Source organism: Aquila chrysaetos, chromosome 3, assembly GCF_900496995.4.
Source record: "Aquila chrysaetos chrysaetos chromosome 3, bAquChr1.4, whole genome shotgun sequence".
NCBI lineage: Eukaryota > Metazoa > Chordata > Aves > Accipitriformes > Accipitridae > Aquila > Aquila chrysaetos.
In genome coordinates this window covers 56,485,292-56,504,020 of record NC_044006.1, presented here as the reverse complement: position 1 = coordinate 56,504,020, position 18,729 = coordinate 56,485,292, and the positions used below count along the sequence as shown (strand labels likewise).

General features: G+C 36.0%; 1 protein-coding gene across 3 annotated transcripts in view; it reads right to left on the bottom strand.

Annotated features, from left to right (window-relative positions):
• Nucleotides 1-18,729, bottom strand: part of STAM (signal transducing adaptor molecule) — a 38,859-nt gene that overhangs the window by 5,768 nt on the left and 14,362 nt on the right. For all 3 annotated transcript variants that reach the window (XM_030009615.2, XM_030009616.1, XM_041122491.1), the window contains exons 3-13: nucleotides 14,031-14,106; nucleotides 13,848-13,943; nucleotides 13,148-13,294; nucleotides 12,787-12,877; nucleotides 9,602-9,794; nucleotides 9,181-9,275; nucleotides 7,815-7,903; nucleotides 5,986-6,073; nucleotides 3,298-3,352; nucleotides 2,804-2,957; nucleotides 606-781 (exon numbers count right to left, since the gene is read on the bottom strand). In XM_030009615.2, coding sequence (XP_029865475.1) covers nucleotides 606-781; nucleotides 2,804-2,957; nucleotides 3,298-3,352; nucleotides 5,986-6,073; nucleotides 7,815-7,903; nucleotides 9,181-9,275; nucleotides 9,602-9,794; nucleotides 12,787-12,877; nucleotides 13,148-13,294; nucleotides 13,848-13,943; nucleotides 14,031-14,106 — 1,260 coding nt within the window. The remainder of the gene's footprint in view (nucleotides 1-605; nucleotides 782-2,803; nucleotides 2,958-3,297; nucleotides 3,353-5,985; nucleotides 6,074-7,814; nucleotides 7,904-9,180; nucleotides 9,276-9,601; nucleotides 9,795-12,786; nucleotides 12,878-13,147; nucleotides 13,295-13,847; nucleotides 13,944-14,030; nucleotides 14,107-18,729) is intronic.

The following is an 18,729-nucleotide window of genomic DNA, read 5'->3' as shown; positions in this document are numbered from 1 at the left end:
TTAGCATCTTTGGGCATCTACCCAAAATAGAAAGCCATTTATAGGTCCTTTATATGGGGAAGCTGTAAAAGCTCTAGTAAGTATTCATAGCCCATTCACTTCTTTCCCAAAATGAGTGGAATTCTCCCCATGCTTCCACAGTAAGATATCTGAAGAAAGAACAATACAATATACAGTATCTCAGAAATTACGCAAAGCCTGCCAGAGCAGCAGCTAACTTTTAAAATACATTTAACAGTGAAGATTATCTTAAAAAAAAAAAAAAAAAACCAAAAAACACCACAGAATTGTCAGTCATGTCTATATAATTTTCTCTAATTTTTCTTTTATATAAAAGAAATATAGATATATATAAATTATATATTTCTTATATATAAAAGTAAAAGCCAGAGAAAATTATAAAAACAACAGAAAAGTTTGTCAGGAATTTTTACCAAATACATGACACCAATAAAAAGCACACTGGAAATAACTGCACTCAAGTATCTTTCAGTTGTGTTTAAAATTATTCTTCTGTAAGAAAAAAAAACCCTCCTTTAAATATTATCTGTAGTCCTTTATGTTTAAATTGATTTAAACTTGAATAGGAAAATATTTAAAATTACGTTGTGTAAGACGTCTGTGCAGGCTGACCGGGCAGTACTGAGCTGGCAGATGGAGTAACTGTGCCTTGGCTGAGAGAAGAGAGTTGTTCAGGAGGAAGATTATAGCCTTGGATATGGCCCATCTGTGCACTCCCTGCCACCAAATATGCATTACTTTGAGGTTGTCCCGGATAAACCTAGGAAGTTAAATAAAAGAATATTAAAAATAAAATACAAGAAAATTTTGTATTTTATATCTGACTTTAGAACTTAAAGACAGCCTCTCAAACCTTTTATTACAGATGTTTTAATAGAAAGCAACTGACTGTCTTCCATTAAGAGTTGTAGTACAAAAAAATTACCAGATCTTCAAAGGTCACTATTTACATTTCTAACCTCAGGTTCCAGTACCAAAAAGGTCAAATAGTTTACTGGAAAACTTGTATTCCAAATTTTATTTTAATGATTATCACTCATGCTAATTAAGAGCTTCTACTTTTGAATTAAAATGCTGAAGGATTTAAATCATATAACAAATAGCAGCCCAAAGCAGAATACTTTTTGATGCCCAGATAACTTTCACTAAGTAGAATTGTTAAAATGGAAAGACTATAGTGTATTATTTTCATGTCATTAGTTAACCTATCATTTCATGTAACTGTTGAGACTGCCATTGTAAAATTGTTTGAGCGGGGCAGAAGGGAAAAAGAGGTTTTAAGGAAATTTCAGTTGAAAATAAGGTAATGTTTTACAACTAAGTAAAGGAAAAGCTTGGTCTAGATGTGTCAACTATATTCTAAATCAAGACTAAATTTCTAAACCCCATGCTTTTCTTCAATCATTAATTATTCGGCTTAATACAAATTACTAGAAGAAATTACCAGGTCTCATGCACAACTGAGTTCACTTAAGTTTATGATATACAGCTCTTCTACCTTAAGATCCATGAATCTCAGACGACATTCATAGAAGGCTTATCAATATCGCAAAAAGAATTTTAGAAGGCAGAAAAGGCACAAGACCTCCTAACTTTTCGGAACTTTATACTGGCTCATCTTCACCCCAAAATCCAGTTTCTCCCTTTAAGAATCTCCAGAAACATGCCCATTTATAAAACATTAAAATTATTTGATAGGGTCACAACATGATTGCTTATCACATATGAATGGTAGACAATGTTCCTTTTAATGGCACTGCAAAAACATACATCCTCTTCTTTAAAAGACACTGAAAGAAGTACATACTTGTAGAAAACTAAAAGAACTAAATCTGCTTCAATGTTTATATAATACTGTGTAGGTATTAATAAGTTTGCTTGAATTTTTTTTTCTCACTCAAAAAGCAAGTGAATTATTGAAAAAACAGTTTGAAATGTTACATATTCCTATAAACAGGAAAAGAATAAAGCAAGTGTGCATTAGACTATGGAATTAAACATTTAAATGTTTAAAAGACCTTTTAAAAATACCATAGTATATGAACAAGCCAAAAGACCTACTCAGAGATAAGTCAATTACATGGAAATGGTGCTATGAAAGAATTATAATTTTTAACTTCAGTAATTTAAATGCTAAATGCTCTCTACTGATATTTCAAAGAATGGAAACTTGATTTTGGGGAGGGGAGGGCATAATCTTGAACAGGAGTTGTACTCCTTTGGTTCTTTACTTTTTTTTGACCCACTACGCAAAGCCCTGGCAGCTTTAATTTTTAATTTTATGTGCAACTCAAAGCACAGGATAGGTTTTTTCCTTGATCAAAAAGACCTGAACAGAAAAGAACTAGAAGCGTTAGAACCTGCAAAAGGAGAATATCCAAAGCTTGCAGCTGAAAACAAACAATATTTATTTTTACATACTGTGTTGAGAGAAAACACTGCTCTTTCATTTGAGATTATCTCTGAGGGAGCAAGATAATTTTAACCTAGCATTAAGGTAACAAAGATCATAAAAAGAGGTTTCCAACTCAGGTGGGAACAGAAAGGCAGAATAGAAAATAAATTATTAATTGCAATCAACATGCTCCACCACACTGTATATATCAGTATATATTTATTTTAGTAATGGAGAGAAGTATACTGTAAAAAAAATATTTGCGCAAGCTTTGTAAAACAATTAGCTCATGTGAAAAACTGCTTATCACTAATAATTTATAAGAAATCAACCATAGCTCAGTATGTACTTGATAACGTCAATGGCTATTAAACATCACATACATACCTGAGAGCCAGAAACACCAGATGACTGCATATAATACTGTTGGTTTTGTAGTTTTGCATACATGGAATACATTGGGTCTTCATTCATCAATTTGTTATACAAAGAAAGAGCCTCCATTGCTTTAACATTGAGCTCTGAAAGTTCTGAATGTTTCCTAGAAAACATATTTTACAGCTTATTCTACAATTTAGATAACTTCAGTACAGAACAGAAAATACAGGGAAACTTTCATGACATGTGATAAGCAACATATTCTTACTGCTTGTGAAGTGATGCCTGATGACTGCCAGAATGTCAAATGGTACAATACTATAAAATGTTATGTGACTAGGGGAAAAAAACCTTGAGACCTTCTCCCAGATGAGAAGCTACTAATAAATACACCTATTTTCTTTGCCAGTATTCACAGAAATGATTAAGATATCATTAAGTAACAACACCGGTATTTCTAAGGATGAGTCTTAATTTGAGTCAAAATATTTGACTTTTTTTACCTGTCTATGTCTTCCAACTTTTCATCTATGAGAGGTCCCATCTGGTGGCACATTGCTAGAATAGAAAGACATTAAAATATATCGGAGTAATAAAGATTTCCATACTGCAAGTCAGAAAGCAGCTTTAAAAAAAAATTATCAGACTGAAATGTGTAGATGCTAGTTCAATGTTTTTTTAAATCATTACTATAACCTATGCCAAAAAAGTTATAGTAACAGAGGTAGCGTCATAAACAATTTAAGAATGAGATCCAGCTGAAGTTTTCAGTAGTGGTACAATTTTAAAAGTACATTTTAAAAAGAAAATAAAAATTCAGCAAAACAAAACACATTTAACATCCAGGGAGTGTAAAGCTGAAGCTATTTTGCACTAAAAAGTTCAGGTAAATCTGAAAGGTGATCTCTTCTTCAAGGAAGAAAATTTGCCACTGCAACCTAGATCACGTGCTCAACTAACATTACTACAAAAAGACTATTTAGGAAAACAATGAAGGGGAAAACAGGTTGCAATGATTCAAATCATCTGCACATCAAAGACACTAATAGCACATTGCTATCTCACTATTCAAACCACTAACATGCAAAAACCAACACAGAAACTTCTCAGAAAAAGAATGGAAAAGCAATAAAATAAACAAAAATGCACCCCCTGCCAACTTTCAGCACAATGGCATGGGGTCCATGTAACTGCCAAGCAAGCCACAGTTAACTAACAGAAAGATGGAGTTTGTCAAACGTAAAATAAATGGACAAGGAAGCTGAAAGGGGATACTACAGTCTAACCCTACTCCAGATTGCAAAATGTGCCCACTTATCCAAGCAATCAACTGTTTACTAATCAAGAGATGTGTTTAATCCCAAGAACGACTGAACATTCAAACCGAGAGATGAGACAAAAAGATTAAGCCATCAAAGATGACCTAAATGCATTATAAGCAGTTCTGGAACACTGTCTTCACTCCTAGTTTTCCCAAATTTGAGATGCAGAAGGTCCTGAAAGCCTCTGGGCCATGATGGGTTAAAGGGCATCACTGATGTGTTTGTTGTTCCTTGAAGGCAACTGCAGGTGAAAGAGGAGTTGCATGAAAGGCACCTATCTGCTTCTTTGAACCTGGGATCAGTAACATATTGGCAGAAATGCTGGGAAAAGATGTAAAACCTGGTGTAAGTTCTGCCTATTTTTATGTATAACACAAAGTGTTGTAAAAGGCATGACAAGGATTGTTTAGATGTCTGTACGCTAACATGACGACTGCACTGCTGCCAACCACAAACCCTGGGCTCCTGCTACTGTTGGGATGAGCTCTCCAATTTAAAGACATTTGTGACTGGACATCTGGATGGCAGAAGAAAATGAAGTGGTTTTTTGTCAAATGTTGATCAGCACCTTCCACCACTTGTAGGAACCCAAGATCCAACACACATCTGTAACAAAATTCCCAGAACCTATGCCAAAAATACCAGCCACCCAAAGCCTACCTGAGTGTAAAGGAAGTACGGTCTTGAATATGGCACTGTAGAACTACATGCAGCCATATGTTTGGCAAGCGCTCTTGTAGGTAGCTGGGGAGCGATCATTTGACTACACTGCAGCTTTCAGATTCTAGAAGCAGTCTCACGGTTTAATATAAAATTCAGCATTGTTCTAATGATGTCACAACGCATCTTGAAAGGACATCCTAATGTAAGCCATATTTGGAGGTTCATTGACAAGCATACCTTTAATTTCTTTGCCTCTGTCCTGGACCCGATATAGGCAATCCACTTCTTAGACAACAGCCTCTATAACTATATTTGGTACTTGAAAGAACAAAACCATTCATGTTTCTTTTTAACCCTCTTTAGCTTTAGTGGAACTAGAATACATGCAGACATGACACTGATGTGCAGTTCCTAAAACAGGATTCATTTACAGGTATGATGAACCAGACTGGTGTGGAAAGATGGGAGATACCCAAAAACTTACAAGCTTATGCACTTTTTCCTAATTAACTTCTAGACAGATCTGGAATCTGCCATTTTCTTAAAGTCTAGTCCTATCTGAATCATCAATTTAAGCCAATGTTCTATCTCATAATGGGTAAGTTTCTTTACTTCCTTCTCCAAAGTTCCCTTCCAAAAATTTTGCTGCATCTATCAACCTAGGTAGAATGGCCTATAATGCCTCTTTGAAGAGGTAGTCTGATTAATTTGAGTGTAAAGGACTAGTCTAATTTGTAGTGCTCTATAAGGTATTCACTAATATTAAAGTCCTATAGAAATATGCATACAAGTGAAAGCATGTGGGACACCCACAGGTCTACTCTAAGCCTCAGGAGTATTTCTGCTTCCTCTCGTGGATCCTTACACTCCTTTTGCAACTCATGCTGTGCTACTCTATGAAGGAAAAAAAAACCTGATGAATAAGATTGAATTAAGTATTCCTGGGTCTTGAAAAGGAAAAGAATATGGAATATAGTTTACTTGACAGAGGAGTGGGCTTGTTTTAAGTTAAAACTTTGCAGTTTGGTCTCTTAGATGTGGGAAACAGGAAGTGAGAAGATAATTATGGCTCAGGCACTTTCCTCAGGCATGCTTGTGGCGTGCACATGAAGCTGAAGTAGTTTCAGCTTAGTTTCAATTTGGTTTGATACAAGTAATTACTAAAGAGGAAAACAACAACAAAAAAAATCCATGAGATTTTCTTACCCTCAAGATGAAGCAATTCTGGGAGGTCTGGCTGGTCATCAGATGGATCCGCACTTTGTAACATCTGCAAGAGTTGGTCCATTTTATCCTAGAACACAATTTGTATAATTAGGGCATATGTGATGTCGGGGGAAGCATTAACACTTTTGGCCTAGTAAATTAAAGCAGCTATTTACAACAGCCATTTGGATCTCTTGGGACTTGGAAATCATCTAGGCTAACTTTAAGAAAATACAAATCATACATGCTACTTTACAGGAACGAAGATGCTTGAACAAAGAAAAGCCAAATGATAAAAATTATTAGTAATAACAAGTGGAACATGCAGAACACCCCTTTATCCCTAAAAGTCCTTCTAAACCGTATTTTTAAAGTAGTTTCTATTTTTCCATTCTAGTTATTGCATATGCAATACTACCACCTAGTGGGATTAGTGCAAACGTTTTGACAGAAAACATCGAGAGAGTACTTTAAAAAGAAATGGGTACTTGTGGTGGTGCAGTGACAGTACTTAAAAACTAAATTCACTGAAAAACGACCCTGCATTTTGTAAGTGTATGAGGCCTATCAGCACATGAGCAATGTCATTACTAATATACATGAAAGGGGTTTTTTAAGACAATGTTTGGAGGGGTTGCATGGTTGACTTCAGAATAAGTCATCCTTGATTAACCAGTTTAAGTGCAACCTATTTATAAAAAGAGCAAAGGGTAGAAAATTAACAGACATAAACTCTTTGAAAAGTATGTCTTGGAGTGAACTATATTCCTTAACCAAACATTACATGTAAATGATTAAAAATCACTTTTTAGCTGAGTGCTATCAAATAAATAGCCTTTAACAGGCCAGAGTTATATAGGTTGTATCAAAGTGGAAGCTAAAACCATGTTTTTTCCTCCTTAACCCCAGGACAGGCAGGAAGAAGCCAAATGAACTACTTACTTAAAAATTATACTATGGTAATTTTAAAAACAAGACATGACACTAAAACATAATGCAACGTGGAATCACAGAAGACAAAAGCTGGAAGGCACCTCAAGGCAGGCCTGAGATAAGCTAATTTCAGCAGATTACAAACTAATATCTCTTGGGAGGAAGAGTATTTGAGATAGGAGTTAAACAAGACTTTAGGAAGGCAGTGACTGATTTTTCATTTCAAAAAAACAGTGACAGAACCCTAGTTGAGAAAGAACTAGAAAGTCATGAGGGAGAAAGGGAAAAATTCTCAAGAGAAAAATTCTAAGCCCTCTGGAAAGGGGGGGGGGGGGGGCGGGAAGAGGCAGGGGAAAAACATCCTGGCCTGAGAGTTCCTGGGAACCTTGCAGAATCACTGCGGTGAGATTGTGCAAATCTTACTAAATATTACTTACAGACCAACAAAAAGCTTACAGTTTTCAGAGAAGGAAAGAATCTTTCAGATTGGGGGAAGACAGTGGTGGTTATACTGGAAATAAATCTAAGACAGCATTCAAGATGAGTATCTCTGAGGTATCCTGAAGTACTTAAAGCAAAACTTGAAAGCAAATGCATCACTCCACACCAAGCTTCTAGTTTGGAGGTGAACAGCTGTACAATCCTGGAGTAGGGCCCTAAATGGAATGCAGTTTCCAAATTCAGTTTCAGAAATTCCTAATAACTTCAAAATACAGGAACAAATTAGAATACTGCAGATTTTTTTAATTTTAATTAAATCAACTTTCCCTTCCCATTCTCTTTTGATTATGTTCTCTTGATATTTCAAGTTATTTTTTAAGTACAGGATGAAAGGGTTAAACATCACATATTTAAAGGTACCAGCAGTTGAAAATCAACACTTTTATCATGCTTACTTCATCAATATAAACTGGTTCAGGCTCAGGTTCTATTGTCTCTACTTGAACTTCATCACTGAACTGCACTGTTTTCTTCTCAACTTTCACTGTAAGATAAACAGGCAGATTTTATTTGATAAAATAAAAATGAACAAAACAATTACATAAATGGTTATACCGCTAGCATGTTGCCTAAGTTCTTTGCATTTGAAACATCTACTGTGAAAATTTTAAAAATTAATATTTTGTTGACATTTGAAGGCCAAAAACATCTCCATAGACTTAAACAATTTTCTTAAACAAATCTGTAAATTGCATAAAAAAAGACAGTAGTTCACACAAGGTCAACAGAAACACATTTTAGCAGTAAATGTCTTTATCGTAGTCTCCCTGCACTTAACATACTTATTCATAAGTCATCAAGAAAACAGGCTAAGAGAGGGTGATTGGAAGAAATAGGGCTAATGAGTCAGATTTAAGAGAAAACTGGTAAAATCATCTATGACAAACCAGAGCCTTCTTTTGTCCAGAGCAAAGTATAGAATCAAAAGTTCTCAAATTTTGCTATCCCTTCTCCATTAAATAGTACCCGCAAAAGCTTCTCACTCTTCTGTAGTGGAGGCCACAACAAAAAACTTGCCAAATACTACTCTTACCACACTACTCTTATCAGTTAGTCTTAACATAGAACAGATGACTCCTACAGCATGTAATTCTGCTGACCTTCTCATACCTTTAGCACACTCATATTGAGATCATGGAAGATTGATCTTGCAAACCCATCAGGTTTACAGAAATCAGTTCTAGAATCTTAGAACCTTGTCTAATATTTAATATTTTTATTAAATATTTAGAGTAGGTTAGACTGATATAAATAGATACAAGACAACCAGTATGCAGAAAAAAAAGCTCCTTCCATTATGCACACATACATACCTACAGTATGTAGGTTTCTTGAATTGTTTGAACAGTGGTAATCTGTCTCTGACTCCTATCTGCCATGGGGTCTTCAGTTTTTCCTTGATTAGATATGTACCATTGTAACCAGGCAAAAAGGCAATTTGGAAAAAAACTGCTGCTGCATTTATCTAGGTGTCAATGGAGTTGTTAAATGAATCTTAAAGAAGCTACTGACAAAGCCAGCAGCATACCGCATCATATTTTTCAGCAGATGACAGCTTGGGCAACCTTGGTCTAACACAAAGATATGACTGTTGTTTGTGAGAGCACAGCAAGGGCTGCTCAGTTTTACTTCAAGCATCACATTAACTTGCAACTGAACTCTATCACAAGGGAAAGGAAATAGGGAAAGTAAATCACGACAGAAATATCTCTTGGGCCATGGTAAGGCTTAACATACATACATAAATGTAATGTTACTTACTCATTTCTGGCTCAGCAGAAAGATCAGCTGTTACAAAATTAGATGGAAACAATCCTATACCCTGATGAGTTTCACCTTTCCACCAATTTGGATCACTAAAGATAAAAAAATAATTAAAAATCCCATACATTAAAAAAAACATACTCACATGGAGTTTTCCTAAGAATTACACCATACAAGGCATTTATATTACTTGTACATAAATACAATTTTTATATACACAGAAATAGTTGTACAAGAATCTTCATGCAACTACATTTGTATGTAAAAATTCTAAGAGATAACTACATAAAGTATTTAATATGTAAATATATTTTATCGCAATTGTATTCCAATGTATGCTTCTACATAGAATATATGATTATTCCCGATTGATTTTTACAGTCTAATACACTTCTAGTAGGCATTCTATATAAATTACCTGTCATCAAGGATAGTTATAAGTTCTCCAGCTTTAAAAGTTAATTCGTTGTCTTCAGCAGCCTCAAAATCATAGATTGCACGAACCTTTCGGCCCTCATGTTTGTGATTTGTTAAAAGGCTTGAGGTGCTCGGATACAAACTGGAAAGTGTTGTTTGCTGTTGCCTTTGTTCTTTTAGTGACAGTTCAATAGCTACAAAAGAAGAGTTATTCACATGAAAATTCCCTGTAAAAATGGATTAAATGATATGAAAATTTAACTCTGAAAACTTTTAGTATAATTCCATTCCTGTTGCATCATAATCAACTTCTGCCTTTCACTTAGAAATAATGGTAAAAAAACCAAAAAGATGTTTTACAACTAGAGAGCACAATTCTGCCCATAGATTTACTGAGGCTTTCAACACAGACAGGATGAATAAATAGCACTTAAGCACAAACAGGATAACTCAGTGAATTCATGCATTTTTTATTATTATATTATTGTTATTACCTTGAACTGATGTAAAGTATTTACGTTCTTACTAGCATATACATGATGTTGAACTTTTCCAGATCGCTTGAAACATTAAAAAGATACAGCTGTTCAGGTTCACACTGTTTCTCTGTTAGGTCAGGAGTCTTTAGCCTGGATTCACAGAATCAGAGAATCGCACAGATTGGTTGAGGTTGGAAGACCCCTCTGGAGGTCATCTTGTCCAATCCCCTACAAAAGCGGGGTCACCTAGAGCTGGCTGCCCAGGACTCTGTCTAGACAGTTTTGAATATCTCCAAGGATGGAGACTCCACAACCTCCCTGGGCAACCTGTGCCAGTGCTCAGTTACCCTCACAGTAAGAAAGTGCCTCCTTAATTCCTAATTAAGAAAAATATTCTTGCTTAGACAAGCAAATTTTGTCCATTCCTTTTCTCCCCTGTGGTGGGTTGACCCTGGCTGGATGCCAGGTGCGCACCGAACCCATTCTATCACTCCCCTCTCCTCAGCTGGAGAGGGGAGCGAAAATATAACAAAGGGCTTGTGGGTCAAGATAAGGACAGGAGAGATCACTCACCAATTACCGTCATGGGCAAAACAGACTCAAACTTGGGGAAAATTAACTCAATTTATTACAAATCAACCAGAGTAGGGTAATGAGAAATAAACCCAAATCTCAAAACACCTTCCCTCCACCCCTTCCTTCTTCCCAGGCACAACTTCACTCCTGAATTCTCCACCTACCCCCCAGCAGCACAGGGGGACGGGGAATGGGGTTTACGGTCAGTTCATCACACATTATCTCTGCCGCTTCATCCTCTTCAGGGGCAGGACTCATCACACTCTTCCCCTGCTCCAGTGTGGGGTCCCTCCCATGGGAGACAGTCCTCCACGAACTTCTCCAACATGGGTCCTTCCCACAGGCTGCAGCATGGGTCCCTTCCACAGCGTGCAGTCCTTTGGGAGCACACTGCTCCAGCGTCGGTCCCCCACTGGGTCACAAGTCCTGCCAGAAAACCTGCTCCAGTGTGGGCTCCTCTCTCCACAGAGCCACAGGTCCTGCCAGGAGTCTGCTCCAGCGCGGGCTTCCCACGGGGTCACAGCCTCCTTCGGGCATCCACCTGCTCCAGTGTGGGGTCCTCCCCGGGCTGCAGGTGGGTATCTGCTCCACCGTGGACCTCCCTGGGCTGCAGGGGGACAGCCTGCCTCACCGTGGTCTTCCCCAGGGGCTGCAGGGGAATCTCTGCTCGGGTGCCTGGAGCACCTTCTCCCCCTCCTTCTTCACTGACCTTGGGGTCTGCAGGGTTGTTTCTCTTAGGTGTTCTCACTCCTCTCTCCGGCTGCCATTTCTGTGTACCCCGCAACTTTTTTTCCTTCTTAAATATGTTATCACAGAGTCACTACCACTATCGCTGATTGGCTTGGTCTTGGCCGGCAGCAGGTCCGTCTTAGAGCCAGCTGGTATTGGCTCTGTTGGGCATAGGGGAAGCTTCCGGCAGCTTCTAACTGAAGCCACCCCTGTAATCCCCCCCGCCCCCGCTACCAAACCTTGCCACACAAACCCAATACATCCCCCTATCATTCCTTGAATAATTTTACATTTCTTGGTCATTTTCAATTAAACTTGACTGAGCAGAAAGGTTTCACTCATATTAAACTCCTCCAAGTTTGTGAAAAGAATGATCATGTTTAAGAAGGGACAGAGGTGGACACAAAAAACAAGAGAACTTTAGAGAACCCATGCAGAATATGAACCTTTGAGACATAGATCCCTTTAGAAGTAGACTTTGGTGGGTCAACTGTTGAAGAAACCATTAGTAACATATACAGATGGGCTAATGGCGATTTAAATAAATCAATGTTATAATAGATAATGGATAAACAAAAAAAATTCTATCAAAGATGAGAAACTGCAAACATCCACCAACTACTAGTGCAAGAACTTCACTTTTATAGTGAATAGTCAGTTACAACTTTAAGCCCAAAGCCATACTACATACAAGGGCTAACATTTGATGCCTTTACATTGCTGAAGTTTCACCTCAAAAAACAGTGTCTAGACCATAAAGATCAAACCAGTCTAAGAATAACTCTTCACACATCTGGTATAGGATCATTAAATGACCTTTAAATATGCTTTAGTATAACAGTAAATCAGAAGAAACCAACCTAGTTTTGTTCACTGGGACTGCAGTGAGATATTTAACAGCCACTCAGGCTTACAGCAATCAAAGACCTAAAGTATACTACAGAAGCAGTATTCAAAAGAATAAAAGTTTAAAGTAGTATACTCAAAATACTTTACGTACAACTTATAGTATAGTCCTTATTTTCTCCCTCCATCAAATGTTTAAATTGCAAATGAATGTGCTTCACTTGCCCCAGGAAGAGGGAAAATCCAACTGCAGTACTTGTATCAAACATTTCCATAGTGGAGCATGTTCTTAACATAAGATTTTGCAGATTTTTTACTGTGTTGTTTCCATTTGGCAAGGGAAAAAAAGTAAAAATCAGGAATTTTTCACATTTTTTACCCATAGAATAGTTTTAATCTCTAACCCTCCAGGAATGGTACAAAAAGAAAGGAATAGTAATCATAACCACAGTCCATAAATATACTATTCACATAGAGGAAGGAAGAAAAGCATTTGTTCCTGCTTCATTTGATATTTACCAATATATTCATCAGGTCAGCAAGTAAATGCCCTCACCTTTAGCTAAATCCTCCTCTTCCTTTTTGTTGGCTGCTGTACCAGGATCTTTGGCAACTAGAGCAGGACTTGCTTTTGCCTGTTCAGCAGCCTAGCCAAAAGTGAAAGATGTAAAAATGAAATCAACAGAAACTGACAATTCATTAAGCTCACCATTTTGATTTGTATTCATCTGCAATATAAAAATCTAAAGTAAAGCAGAGCATTTCACCCCTCAAAGAAATGTTTTATTAAGAGAAGAGAGATCTCACTTTGTTTGCCAAATATATTATAGAATTCAAAACTACAACTGTAAAATACAGAACTGAAGATAAAAAGAATTCGTTTTACCCTTTAAGAACAACCACAAAATTTAATATACCTGTGAACCAATAGCTGGAAAAGTAACTCCTTGCTCCTTAAGATTTTTTATCATAGCAGATATTAAACTAAGCTGTGGGTCATTCTTGAATTCATCAGTCCATTCCACCATAAGGGCTTTCAGCTTTTCACAAACTTTTGGATGACCCTGCAAGAACAGTCAAAACTAGTTAAATAATGTAGGAATCTGTTCTTAATTCCTTAATTTAAAATAATTTCATGTTACTGTCAATATAAACTATATAGACACTTTATTTTTAAGTCAAGTGTATGAGTGAGGGATATTTTTATTAGAAAGGGAGAATAGTACACCAGCATTTCGTTTGTACTAGTACAATAGGTACTAGACCCAAAATAAAGTAAAACAAGGTTATATAAAAGCCCTGTATTATCTCCATTTGCCTACCTCTGTATTTAGTGTTTCATTGCTGTAATTTAACGTGAAAATGAATTTGTACATTTGTAAATTAACACACGACACCCCACCTCCCCCAAACAGAATACGTAAGTAACTCTAGTGTGAAGTGGCATTCAGGAAGTTCTTTCTCACAGCCACAGTCTTCCCAGTAATCTTGTATCCTTCCCCCTGCCACCAGATTTCCAGTCTTCCAAAAGCAGATTCCATTCCACTTTCAGATTACCTCAATTCTCTGTCTGATTTCACTTTTCTATGAATTGTATAAATCAATGCAATACATTACCTTATTCAACACATTGCTTACTTCACTGGCAAAATCTCTTGAACAGACTTCTAAATGAAAGATTTTACCACAGTTTGAAACACATGCTCCTAGAAGCTAAAGAAAGAAAGATTAAAACTCAGAGAAGATTTTTTGCAATATAACTTTTCAGGAATGAAAAGCACTACATTAAAAAGAACCTACTGTTAATGCTTGCATAGCAACATGGGGATCTTTATGGTTCACTCTCTTCATAATAGAACGGAGACAGTCCTTAGGCCTAAAAACACAAGATAGATTTTAAAAGATGTAACGGAATGAACATTTCCTATTGCACACATGACAATGCATGACAATGCTAACAGACAGCAAGCTCTCCTAAACACATTCAGTAAATTATTTAGTAACTTATAAGTGCAACATCAAAAAAAAAAAAATTAACACCATTAACAGTTGTAGCCACTTCTATCTGTAGGACTGCTAGCTTGCTTAGTTATCAAAACCTCCCAGTAAGTTACATTACCTCTGTAGTTAGAGATTACTGTAAATACTCCAGAAATACACAAAATCCCTTACAATTAGAGAACTGTAATTCTCTGTAGTCCATGCACCTACTCCTCTGTATTTCACATACATATGTAACAATATTTGCTTACATACTGATTACCAACACCCTTTTGCTACTTTTTTTTTTACATTACCACCACTACGTTCCTCAGAGTCTCTTTTAATTTACCGAATAACATTTATAAAGAAGATACGCAATGAACCAACAAGTGCTAAAAAATTTTTAGACATTCTACATCAAAGTTTCAAAACAATTAAATACAGAATTCAAGTTTTACTTATGCTGTGGTAGATAGAAATAATATGAAAAGGAAATTTAAGAAAGAATTTGAATGGGAGTTTCAGACACAGTTTTGCATATTAAAATCTGTGTGACTTTCTGTTATTTTGTTCTGTTTTTAAACGTGGTGGAAGGCTGAGCGAGGCTGGGGTAGGAATTATCATGGGCGTACAAGCATTATCTGTTGAATAGCCCAGAAAAGATAACCCTGAAAGAGGGCAAGTAGGGAAAGAAGAAAAGAGAAGGTAAATTTAAACTAAGAGATTTTATGCATTTCTGGAGTATTTATAGTAACTTTTTTTTTTTTTGGAAGCAAAATTATTTTTCTATTGAACTGATATCCAAGAACTAACATGAAACTTAGGTATAAGTTACACCACTGCCTGGCTATACTATATTTGGCAGTGTCTACATTTTACAGAAATGTCCACCTCATGTTTAGTAATACTAATTATAGAAAATGCTGTCACACAGCAAGACTACATATCACTCAGTGTATACCTTCATATAACCAATTATTACAAATGAAGGCTATAAGGCAAGCACTACCTTTTATCTTTTAATTATCCAAGACTTCTCATATGTTCACTTTAATTGAGAAAGAATACATGCTAAAATTTTCAGAAATAACTGCTTTTTTTAACAATTAATTTATGAGTAGGACTATCAACGTGATATGAGCACAAGCACAAAAAAGTGCATGTCCTTTAATTGTTAAGCCCGTATTTATAAAGGCAGGGTGCAGGATCAAGAGCTTAGCAGTTCAGGAACAGGACCATTAGCCTAAGGTTTTTTTATTGAGAAGTCCAAAGTCTTTTTAATAAAAGTAATAAAGTAACAAGAAAGCCTCAAGCCAAATGAACTTCCACATGTGTCAAGAACAATTTTGAAAAGGTAAAAAAAAAAAAAAAAAACAACAAAAAACAAACCCCACAAGAAACCCCTCAGTAATTCATAAAAATGCCTTAAAAAAAAATTTTTAAAATCTACTTGCTCATATATTTAACAGAAACGATCAATATTTGAGTGTTAATGTTTCAACATGCTCAAATGTTTAAAAAAATCTTTTGATTACATCTACACCAAAAAATAAATCCAGGACTACCAATGTTTAGTCACACAGACCAAGAATCCCTATTCTAGACAGAACTGTAATCCTTATTTTTACTTCAAATCAATTCGTCATACAATTTAGTTTGTAAATTATGAGAAGCACTATGCAGAAATCAGAGGAAAGGCACACACCCCATGAGAACAGAATTCTATCTATTTATTAGGCATCTCTCCAGACCGTGCTATACAAATATGGGGCTGCAGTTCTGCTCCAATGATTCTACAATCAAAATTTCAGAGGCAGCACAGTAAGTGGGAATAACAAATCAGTAGGGGGAAAATAGGGCAAGATACAATTGAAGCTATGGTATTATATACTAATATATCCAGAAAACATTCACAATAAATTTCAGTTTTAGAGAGTAAAAAAAAAAAAAAAAAAAAAAAAAGTATCATATTTTATTTAACAAAGACAAAATTAACAGCAATTGGAATCTAAAATACTACTTTGCATAAAAGATTTCATATATTTTCAGGAATTTATTATTCATGTACAGATGTACAGTCTAAGGTAACTGACTGTGGGGCTTGTCAAGACTACACAGGTGACTCAATTTTCCTCCTTGCTCCTTTAGAAAGAAGCTAGACAAAGAGCTTCCTGGTCAGCCTGCTAGACATACACTGCAATGACTATGTAAAATGCTATTGAGATTGGGTGACTTGAGGGGGGAAAAAAAAAATATATCAGGTAGTTTGGAAGACTATCAAGTAAGCAATTTTACTGTTGTCTCTTGTATGAACAGGCACAAAAACAACCAAAGAAGAATCAGCTTACCAGAATACTGACTCACTGAGGCAGTGATTAATCCATAAGGAATCAGGACAAAGTTAGGCAAGCAGCAATGTAGACAAACCATTTCTCAATGACAATTTTTCAATAGCCACCCCCAATAGAGAGTGCTGCAATGAACATTTCTATTTTCTCAACCATTGGTGCATTCTCCCAGTCACTGACTTCATTTTTTTTCAGCTGTCATTTTTATTAAGTAACTTTTCTGGAGAAAAACTGAAGTTGTGATAGTTTCAGATGTAAAGACTGATACGTCTCATTAAGTTAATACAAAAGGTACAACCATCTCAAAGCCAAATGCAAACAGAATTAGACTTAGGAACTGGTTAGCACTGAACTGACTGAGGGAAGAGGGGTGCTTCATGCTAAAATATACCATATGCGGCCTTTAATTTTCCCTTTTATTCTGCTTAATACATCATTCAAATTTGTAACGTTATTTTACTCAGAGCTGATAAACTATAGATTCAGTTGTGTAAGCATTTTCATTGCAGAAAACCAACACTATGCAAAAATCTATACCTTTCCTGTAGTCAGATGATTTAAAATGCCAGTCAAATATGATAAAAGTTTCTAAAATAAACAAGTTTTCAATAATGCTGTACAGAAACAGAAAAAAAGATTGCCTCTAACAGTAAAATCTTTGTTTTATTCATGTTTCCATGTTGAAAAGGCAACTTGCTCACTGAACTACCAATATTCCCCAAAAAAGGGGTGCAAACAATGCAATATGCAACTGCTGAGCCGTACGAGTTCCTAAAACAAATTCAGAGATTAAAAAAATGTGTTGATTGTCTCATAGACAAGTTTTAGATCATCTTAAGAACCTGGTATGCAAAACATGCAGGAAGTATCAAGTCAATTCCACCCTACATATGGCAATACTTTATCCATGCTATTGTAAACAGGCATGTTACTAAAAATATTACTGAATTTACTGTCTTTCCAGTGTTTTCTATGAAAATTCTGGCATCAACTCTAATAAATTAGATTTTGAAATTCACAAAAAAAAGAGAGACTAGTCAAAGAGAGAGATTCAGTGGAATTCTAACTTGCTAAAACCTGTTTTAGTTGGTTGGATTAAGGGAAGAAAGGTAAAATTTTTAGCTATTGGTGATTCTCTGTAACCATGGTATTGCAATGTAAAAATTAACAGTAGCAATTCTGTTCCTGAATCGTAGCTAATTTATCTTAAGAGAAAACGTAGCACCTTCGTAGCATAAGAGGTTTCCAACAATTAGTCTGAATACAAACAATTTGTTGGCAGACTTAATTGAGACAATGTGCCATGTAACACCGTGGGACAAAAAACTGCCACTTAATGAAGAACAGTCCTTCTAGTCTACTGTGGCTTCAGGTGTAAGATGATCTACATCTAAAATGCTGCAGGCATGCAATGGAGCTTACAGACTGGTACAAAGAAAACCCATAAATCAGAGATTTTATAATCTAAATTTCTGCCAAGAATAGTAACAGACAGCTTGTATTGGACCAGAATTGGTTAAAAGATTAAAGCAGATCCCAGTTAAGAAGACTAGCATCCTTGCCACAGGAACTTAAACTGCATGAGAATTTCAAACAACGTAGCATATCTGATTTAAACCTCTTAATGGGGAACTTTGTCTTGCTTTACCTTGCTATGGCATGACATAATCCATCAAAACAAAGAAAACCCACTATCAGCAAGTTTTAACAGAATCTGAATTTAAGCAGTGAGTCAGCTGGCAGCCTATTACAAGCAGGGTAAATATACAAAGATTAAAGTCACAGCCAGGATAAAACCACTGTTTTATTAAAAAACAAAAACAAAAACACCCCCACCCAAAACCACAAACACAAAAAACCAAAAGCAAACAAACAAAAACCATAAATCATAACAGAAATTCTAGCTGTCCCAGAGAAATTTAGCTGCACATTACCAGAAGATCCCAAGCAGCTGTCTCTTGCAGCTACATACATTTGACCACTGTTCAGGCTAGGTTGCTGTGAGACTAAATCTTGCCTGTGGAAATGCTTTCAGTGATTAAATAGAATACTGAAGCCTTAATAATATAGTTCTTGATACAGGCTCAGCATCAACATGCACAAGGAGCAGTTTTACACATAACAGACTAATATGAAACATTATTAACAACCTGCCAGCTGTTATCTTA